Raw genomic sequence first — 9,622 nt, forward strand, 5'->3', positions numbered from 1 at the left:
CGGGGCGGGTCAGCCACTCGCCACGCCTACTGGATGGCGATTGGCCATACTTCCGTTCCATTCCGCCCCGCCCCGCTAGGGGTCGCTGTGCTGCGCTTACAGTCGGCTCAGCGAATCTCAGACTAGGCGGAAGCGGCTTTCTGGCCTGCGCTTTATAGGCCTCTCTGGTGCTTCCTGTTTCCTCTTTTACTAAGGACCCGCCGACATGGTAGGTGTTTTTGTTTCCAAGCTGGTATCCCCCACAATCGTGCTCCATCCGCCGCTTTGCGCGGCCCCCAGCCCGCGAGGAGGGGCGCAGTACCCTGTGAGGCCGGAGCCTCCGTGGGCCGCTGGCTTCCGCGTTGACCTCGCGCTCCAGCTCTGCCCGCCGGCCTTCTCCCCTCCTGGGCTCAGACCCAGCCCACGAACCCCGCTCCGGTCAGGGCGTGACACTGTGCTGTTCCCCGGAGGGGGTTCCTGAGTCGCGAGTGATCCTGTGTTCTCCACCTGCAGGGCCGCGTTCGCACCAAAACCGTGAAGAAGGCGGCCCGGGTCATCATTGAGAAGTACTACACGCGCCTGGGCAACGACTTCCACACCAACAAGCGTGTATGCGAGGAGATCGCCATCATTCCCAGCAAGAAGCTCCGCAACAAGATCGCAGGGTGAGTTCAGTCGGCGCTCGGCCTCCAGGGCCTGCTGGGAGACGGAGAGTCGTGCCCCCGCGGGTGGGTCGTGGGAGCTGGGTTAGCACTAGTCTCCCGCTGCTCCGAGAAGAGCGCTGGAGGTGTGCCTTTGCCGGTTTTCTTGGTGGGGTGGTTTTATGTTCGCGTTGTATTTGGCGGTTTGACTGGCGGTGGCGCTTGGATGAGGTTAGCCACAGTCGACCACTGGAAGACTAACGTTAAGTAAGGGCGTACGTGATTTAATGCTAACTTATGTAAATTGGAATTCGAAGTAAAGAAAATGAAGGCTAGGAGGAGGGGTCGTGAAAGTTTGTTGGGAGTACTTAACAGCTTTGAAAGCGAATTTGAATAGAGAGGATGTGCGACACCAGAGGGACAGCATGCCTAGGTAAGCGGAGCTGCGTGTGGAGGTTTTGTGTGTGTAGGAGGTTCGGAGTCAGGGCCCCCAAGGTGAATCCTGTCCCTTCTCACTGCGGGAAGAGAACTAAAATACACATCCGGACCTTCTGGGTACCAGTGGGAGTCAATGTGTGTTCTTGGGCATTTTGTTCTTTGTAGCTATGTCACACATCTGATGAAGCGGATTCAGAGAGGCCCAGTGAGAGGTATCTCCATCAAGCTGCAGGAGGAGGAGAGAGAGAGGAGAGATAATTACGTGCCTGAGGTAAACTTTCTGGGTCTTATTCTGGACCTCTTGTTCATCCTGAAAGATAAAGCAGGTTCCTGAGAACCGTTTCAGGTACCTGGTTTTTCAAAGGTACCTCAGCTGAGTCTCCATATACCCCTTGACCAGCTGTAGGTGCCTATAATTTACCTGCCTGTATGTTAGCTTCTGTTCTGCCCTGTTGGGATCATGTAAGTCCATTCTGTTTTATACATGAGAGCCTTTTAATGATGTTTGTTTGGTGACTTAGGTCTTCTGGTTTGATTATTTGCCCTAGCATAGTATTTCTGAAGTATAAACCCAATCTTAAGGTTTTCTAAATACTGAATTCGAGGGATCCTATTGTATTCTCTCTATACCACCCATCCCCATCCCCCACCCCCTTTTTTTGTCCCTCATTTAAGAATCTTGGAGAGAAGGCAGGGAAGGTGAGAGATAACTCATTGCTATTTGGGGCCTGCCTTGTTCCTTCTAGGTCTCAGCCCTGGATCAGGAAATCATTGAAGTAGATCCTGACACTAAGGAAATGCTGAAGCTCTTGGTAAGTGTTTGCTGAATTCCTAAAGGAGGGCTTCCCTGGTCACCAACCATCAGTAGCTTTCTACTATGGGTAATACCTCTAGGTAACACTTACTGAGTCTTTAAAATATATCAGGTAATCTCAACGTTTCTATATGGCGTTTCCCTTTTCCTCAGTATGTCCCATGAGGCACATCCTGTTGTTTACATTTTATAGATGATGAAATGGTAACTTCAAGGTTAGTAGGTGGCAGGGATGGGAATCCATCCACCCTTCCAACCACTAACCTAGACTGCTTCCGAAGTGGGCTTAGCTAGTTACTGAAGGTTCAGTTTGCTCTCCACACGAGGATAACTCCCAAATCCAGTGGCTGTTCTCCCAGGACTTCCAGAACACCCCTTCTCTCAGTTCCTTCTGTTCTCTTCTCGATTTTGTGGCTGGCTTCTCACATTTACCCCCTTGGTTCCATCCCTAGTTCTCTTTTCAGTCTGCCTGCTTACTTCTGTGTCTGTATGCTAACCACTCAAATGAGCTGTGGTCTCATTTCCAGTTGCTAACTGGGCACTACTTGGGTAGTTCAGCTGTCTTCAGTACAATTTGATAAGTGTCTCTTCTGTGACATATCTTAGTACTTTAGCAGTTTGGGGAAAGCATGAGCTTCAAAGTCCAGGAGGCAGTTGGTGATTTAGAGCAACTTTATTTTTCCTTTTTATGATCATGAAATGTCTAAGATGTTCAAAAAGATAATGAATAGAATGAACTCCCATATACTACCACCTAGTCTCAGAAAAACATAACCAGTACAGCTAAAGCCTGCTACAGATCATTTTCTCCTGAAATACTACTCTGGAATGCATATTTTTAGTTTCAACTGTAAAATTGGTTTTTGAGGATAAAATGAGGAATTAAATTCTGGTTATATGGTGGGCCCTTGGGTTCTTTTTTTTTTTTTAACATCTTTATTGGAGTATAATTGCTTTACAGTGGTGTGTTAGTTTCTGCTTTATAACAAAGTGAATCAGCTATACATATGCTCTTGGGTTCTTTGCACTTAGGTTGAGCCACCTTAAAGGCGGGCCCTGACCTTGTCCTACCACTACTCTACCCGGGCCCTTCACAAATGTTGATTGCATAAGTGATGCCTCCTACCTGAGGGCTGGTCTTGGAAATGAAGTGGCACTGTATATGCCTTAAGAGTAGTGATTCTCAAAGAGACAGATTTTGCACCCTCCAGGGAACATTTGGTAATATCTGGACACATTTTTGGTTGTCGCAGCTGGGGGATACTAGCAGACATTAGTGGATAGAGTCCAGGGATGCTGTTAAACGTCTTAAAGTGCACAGGATAGCTCCTTCGTGGCTGACTGTGGAGGATCCTTCAGATCGCAGGTAGACCCCCTACAGAGTTTATTGCTCTGGGGTGGGAAGGAGAAGGTTCTCTTGGTTTTCTGCAGGGTCCCACCAATCTGACCCCAAGGTTGTTGAGGCTGACAAAAGCATAGACTAACGGTGGTGCTGGGGCTCTGGACACAAATCTCACCAGTACAGCCACACTAAGCCCCTTTTTATTGTTCCAGGACTTTGGCAGTCTGTCCAACCTGCAGGTCACTCAGCCTACAGTTGGGATGAATTTCAAAACACCACGTGGAGCCGTTTGAATCTTTCTGCTGTGCTGTAATATTTTCAATAAACCTCGGACAACAACCGTGCCTGTGTCATCTGTGGGGTTGGGTGCCGGTGGAGCTAAGGGCAGGAATTCTTTCTCAAGGGAGAAGTATCCTGAAGAAGAGCAGTCTGCAGTGTGACGCATCTGTAAGTGGCCTATGGGCAGCGCCCATACAGATTATGGATGTATTAGGAGGCCTGAGCCTGGACACCTGCATCACTGCTTTGGTTGCCAGCTCTACCCTTCTTGGTCCTTCCAGGCCCTGAGCACGCACTCTGGCTTCAGAGAAAAGTCAGGGGATTCCTTTCTCTCCTCACCCTGTATGCCCTGCTTGTTTGCGCTTCAGCCTCTTCTGAGTACATGCAGTTTGGGTTAATGAACCTGCCGGTCTTGAAAGGGTAACGCTCCTCACGTGTGTGAGGGTTGGGCTTTGTGGGTGGGTGTGGAGGCCAGTGCCTGGAGCATAGGAGATTGAATGAGTGTGAATGGATGTGTGGGGGAGGATCAGTGAGACACAAGGGGATGTGTCAGTTCAAGGGAGGCCGAGCTCACTAGGTGGATCCCACTGGGTGGATCCCGGGTGGGTGGATCTGAGCTTGGGGAGCTGCTGAGGCTGTGGGTCCAGCTCTGTTGTGGAGAGTGCTGGGTTGGGCTGGTCCCTGCTGAGCAGTGGGAGGACAGCTTGCAGCACAGGCTCCTCTGCTTGACTGTCCTGGGCTGAGCTGGGCCTGTTTGTGTACGTGTGCATGTCAAGATCTCTGCAAGGTAGTGGCAGGACCTAGGTCAGTCTGGCTCTCCATTGATCCTTGCACATCTGGTTCTGTCAGGCAGATATGTGCAACAAACATCCTAAAAATGTGTATTGTAGCAATACAAAAATTGTAACAATTTTGATAAAATTTCAAACTTGAAAAGTTGCAAGAATATGTAGCACAAAGAACTTTAAAATACTCACCCGACCTCAGCTCACATTTTGCCCCAATTGCTTTATATTCTGTCTCTATACACACTTTTTTTTCCTGATCCATTAGGATCAAGTTAGAGATGGGCCCTTTTGTTCCAAATATTTTATTGTCAGTTTGCTAAGAACAAGCATAACTGCAGATCAGTGATCATAATCGGGAAATCTAACATTGATAATCATACTGTTACCTAATCCATAGTCCATTGTAAAATCTTGCCAATTTTCCCAATAATATCTTCCATAGTTTTCTTTCCTGGTTCAGAATCCATCCCAGAATTACTACATCTAGTTCTCATGTCCTTCAGCCTTCTTTCCATGTCTGTCTTTGAAAAGTATTGGCTGATTTTGTAGAATGTCCTTCAATTTGGGTTTGATGTTGGCTCACAATTAGATTTAATTGAGCTTTTTTCTGTAGGAATACAGATGGTCCCTGACTTAAATGATTTGATTTAAGATTTTTTGACTTTAGGATGGTGTGAAAGTGATATATATTCAGTAGAAACTACTTCAAATACGGAATTTTGATCTTTTCCCAGGCTAGTGATACGTGGCAGGGCTCATGATTCTGGGCAGTGGCAGTGAGCCACAGCCCCATATCAGCTATGTGATCTCAAAGGTAAACACCCAATACACTTAACTATTTTTTTGTACCCATACAAACATTGTTTCACTTTCAGTACAGTGTTCAATACGTGAGATACCCAGTACTTTATTATAAAATGGGCTTTGTGTTAGATGATTTTGCCTAACTGTAGGCTAATGTGTTAGGACATTAAAAATAGCCTCAGCTAAGCTATGATGTTCAGTAGGTTGTGTATTAAATGTATTTGTGACTTAGGGTATTTTCAATTTACGATGGGTTTATTGCAACATAACCCCATCATGAGCCAAGGAAGATGTGTACCACAGAAGCGATACTGTGTACTTGATGCATCATATTGGGAGGCACAGAATACTTGGTGAGTTTTAGTGATGTTTACTTTGAGCACTTGGATTAAGGGGCATCTGTCAGGTTTCTCCACTGTAAGTTGTAAGGAAGTATTTCAAAGCTAAATATCCTGTTCTTCAACTTTTCACTCACTAGTTATAGCATCTATTAATATTTTATCTCCATTATTACCTTTATATTTATTAGTATTGTACAGTAAGGAAGAGCTTTCTCTTAAAACTTTTTCTTTCCATTTTTTGGTGTGGAGTCGGGCATTTTCAGCAAATACTCTTGCCTTCTAAATACAGCTCCGTATAAAGAAGCCTTTCCTCTTGGTTTTTGGTGTCAGTGATGAGGAAAGGGGTGGGCTTTCTGTATGGGGGAGAAATTAGAGCTGGGTTAAAATTACCAATGGGTAAGAAAATTAACAAAATGCCAAACCAGCAACAAGGCCGTTTGCCGTGATGTTTGCCACACTCGCCCACTAGGAGGCAGTGTCATTGCTATTCCACATCTGCGTGGCTCCTCTACCTCTAAGCCCTGTGCTCTGGATAACTTAGATGAGGGATGGGAAGGGTCGGGGGAGGAGGAGGGAGCCGACTTGGGCACGAAGAAGCTGTTTATCCTCCATCAGAGTCGAGGAGCTTCTCTAGGCCTTAGTTCTTTCATCTGTAAAATAAGACCTGTGCTCATAAGAACTTCCTGTGGAGCTTGTTAAAAGCAGGTGGCCAGGCCCTGCCCCTGATTTGGGCCGTGATTTGTGCTTCAGGAGGTGGGTGGGGCCTGCGCGGGTGTTCTCACAGGTACTTGCTGGCAGTTCCAATCCCAGCTGGGTTTGGAAGCTGCCAGCCTAGCGACTAGCACTGGCTGGCCCTCGGTGCCGTCTCCCATGTTTGGGGTCAGATAATGCTCTTCGCATAAAATAGACAAGAGAGTCTTCTGCCTTCTGTGTCACAGACTCTGCTTCTTCAAGATTTGAAAGTGCCCCAGGAAAGTTTTGGAGGTAATTATCTTTTTTTTTTCTATATTGCCCTTAGTTGTGTTAAAGTATAATTTTCAACAAAGTGAAATGGCTCTCATACAGATGGATATAAAATGAACACATGTTAAGCATTTTTAAAAACTCAGAGAACTGAGATGTTACAGTCAGTTCAAAGGAGAAGTCAAGGACAAATTTGGAGTAAAAGAACGTTGAAATGAATTTATAAATGGACACAAGACTACCTCCACAGGAGGGAAGTCAGCTGAACCTCTACCCAACAGAATTTATTTATTTGCATTTGTCTATGGATAAGAATTATTTGTATTATCATGTATCTACAACTTACAGAGTTGTAAAATAGCTCCAAGGCAGTGAAAGGTGCAGAGCCTCTCTGTAGAATCCAAATCAAAACCCAGGTTGTTGCTCTTAACAGTTGAAGCACAAATTTTTCCCTCTATCTGTAAATTCATATTCTCTGTATTGCCTATGTTGTTAATATTTTTAACTTTATTAGTATTTAATTAATTATAGTTTTTCTCTCATAATTAGGAAAACTCCCTGTTATTATGTGTCATTTTAAATGTTATGTTTGGCTTCTTTTCTAAATTAAACTTGTCAGATGTTTGATTATTTTATCCATAGTTTCAGAGAACTAGCACTTGGAGGTGTAACTTTTTTACTTTACTTGAGGTTGCCGCTTTTCCTCATTAGATACTGGAAAAAAACAACCGGATTCAATTGTGAGGAATGCGAGTAAAGCTCATTTTCTCTTTTTCAACTGCAGGGGTCAGCAAACTATGCGCAGCTGCCTGTTTGTGGGTAAGCCATGAACTAAGAATGGTTTTCACATTTCTAAATGCTTTAAAACAATAGCAACAACAAGAGGAGAATACTGTGGCCTGTGGAAACTACGAAATTCAGTGTCTACATACAGAGTTTCATTGGGGTGCAGCCACATTCATTTGTTTACAAATTGTAGATGGCTGTTTTCCTGATGCACTGGCTGAATTAAAATAGTTGCCACAGAGACAGTACACAGCAGTGTTATCACTTTGCACTACAGATTGCAGTTATACATTTATAACTCAATCGTGTTTTGAGGGCCATACCTATCACCATATCGTGACATTTAATTTTTAAAAAATTATTAGTGCATACTTAACGTTAAAGAAAAAAGAGAACCCCCTCCGCCCGACCCCGTCTCGGAACGCGCAGGGCAACGTCTCGGAACGCGCAGGGCAACGGCGGCCGGGGCGGGGGTGCGAGTGTGCCCTGGGCCCGGGCCCCCCAGGAGCCATAATCCTGGAGGGACCCGCTCCCAGGAGTCATGTCCCTGTGCCCCGGCCCCCGGGAGACATAATCCCTGTGCCCTGGCCGGGCCCCTAGGAACCGTGTCCACAAGTCCCGGGGGCCGGCGTGGCAGGCGCTGGGCTCTCTCCGGGAGGGGGAGGGGAGGGCGCTGCAAGCCCCTACTGCAGGGGAGCCTGGGCCGCGGCCCGGCGGCCGGGGAGTGCGGGGGGCGCGGGGGACAGGAGCTCAGTGGACAGAGAGGCCTGGGCGCCGCCGGTCCGTGTTGCTGTTTACGCTGCGGGCGTGCAGTGCCCCCCGCCCGCCCGCTGCTCCCCCGCCCGCTCCAACATGCCCTCAGTGCGCCCCGGGTGCTAGACCGCGCGGCCGCCATGGGGAATGGGATGAACAAGATCCTGCCTGGCCTGTATATCGGCAACTTCAAAGATGCCAGAGATGCAGAGCAATTGAGCAAGAGCAAGGTGACACACATTCTGTCTGTGCACGACAGCGCCAGGCCAACATTGGAGGGGGTTAAATACCTGTGCATTCCAGCAGCGGATTCACCATCTCAAAACCTGACAAGACATTTCAAAGAAAGTATTAAATTCATCCACGAGTGCCGCCTGCAAGGTGAGGGCTGCCTTGTTCACTGCCTGGCCGGCGTCTCCAGGAGTGTGACTCTGGTGGTTGCATACATCATGACGGTCACCGACTTCGACTGGGAAGATGCCCTGTGCACTGTGCGTGCGGAGAGGTCCTGTGCAAACCCCAACCTGGGCTTCCAGAGGCAGCTCCAGGAGTTTGAGGAGCACCAGGTCCATCAGTTCTGCCAGTGGCTGAAGGAGTACGGAGAGAGCCCTTTGCGGGATGCGGAAAAAGCCAGAGGCATTCTGGCCACCCCAGGGATTCTCAAGTACTGGGCCTCTCTCAGAAGACTGTAATGTACCTGAAATATTGCAAAGCCAGAGTTTACGTGCTGCCCAGAAAAAAAGCAGCCAGAGTTTAGGTGCTGCCCAGAAGAAAAGCAACCAGAGTTCATTTTTCAGTGTCCAGAAGTAATTTGTGAACTCGCCTGTTTTCATTTTAAACAATATATATGCAATTGTGTCATCAAAAAAAAAAGAAAAAGAAACTGCTTTAAATGTTATGTTTTTAAGGTATGAGTGGCCCATTCATTCGGTAGGCAAGGGAAGCTGTTTACCAATGGTGAGTTAATTTCTCTGGAAGAAACGTGTGCAGAGTAAGTAAACTTATTTAAAACTATTAGCCTTTGGGTGAGAATGGTTGCTTAAAGGGGTGAGAATGGTTGCTTAAAGAGTTGAGAACATTGGGAGCAATATCAGTAGTCAATTCAAAACAAGGCAAATGATTTTGAATGGTTTTCCTTGGTTCTTGATGAGTCAAAAAATGTTACCAATACTGTTCAGCTGTTTATGCAAGAGTCAGTGCCAACTTTGAAGAGTCTAAAGAACTAGCCTCTAGAATAATCTGCATAGAACAACTACAGGTGAGAATATTTTTAAAGATGAGAAATCACTGATTCAGTATAACCTGAAGTGGGAATTGGCTGAGCTAATGTTACAGCTGATTTTGATAGAAATACGTGCAGAGCAGAAAGGGCTTATTTGGACAGACTTCAAAGCTTGCAGAAATGTAAAGTGTTTAAAACCTGTGCTATTCATTATGTTACTCATTAATACGTATTCTGTAGAAAATATCTAAATCTGTCAATTGTTGAACCAGTACTGTTAGCAGTGAATTTTACTCACTCTCATAGAGTTAACCATCATCATCAGTTCTATGAATTTTGGTAGTTGTATTTAACTGTGGTAAAGTTTTTTTTAACATATAATATTTGTTATTTTAACCATTCATAATTGTACAATTAGAGGCAATAAATATGTTTACAGTGTTATGGTAACCATCATCACTATGTCTAAAAC

General features: G+C 46.0%; 2 protein-coding genes across 2 annotated transcripts; both read left to right on the forward strand.

Moving 5' to 3' along the window:
• Positions 1–85: 85 nt before the first annotated feature.
• Positions 86–3,554, forward strand: RPS17 (ribosomal protein S17). The gene is made up of 5 exons (XM_081227761.1): positions 86–208; positions 493–644; positions 1,224–1,329; positions 1,805–1,870; positions 3,427–3,554. Exons 1-5 carry the CDS (start codon positions 206–208, stop codon positions 3,505–3,507), a joined length of 408 nt encoding a protein of 135 aa, XP_081083887.1. The 5' UTR covers positions 86–205; the 3' UTR covers positions 3,508–3,554.
• A 4,432-nt stretch (positions 3,555–7,986) lies between these two features.
• Positions 7,987–8,830, forward strand: LOC308614143 (dual specificity protein phosphatase 22-like). The gene is made up of 2 exons (XM_081228329.1): positions 7,987–8,652; positions 8,686–8,830. The coding sequence occupies exon 1, from the start codon at positions 8,069–8,071 to the stop codon at positions 8,618–8,620; it is 552 nt and encodes a 183-aa protein (XP_081084455.1). The 5' UTR covers positions 7,987–8,068; the 3' UTR covers positions 8,621–8,652; positions 8,686–8,830.
• Positions 8,831–9,622: the final 792 nt, after the last annotated feature.

The sequence above is a fragment of the Mesoplodon bidens genome (genome assembly GCF_964165515.1).
Source record: "Mesoplodon bidens genome assembly, chromosome: 3".
NCBI lineage: Eukaryota > Metazoa > Chordata > Mammalia > Artiodactyla > Ziphiidae > Mesoplodon > Mesoplodon bidens.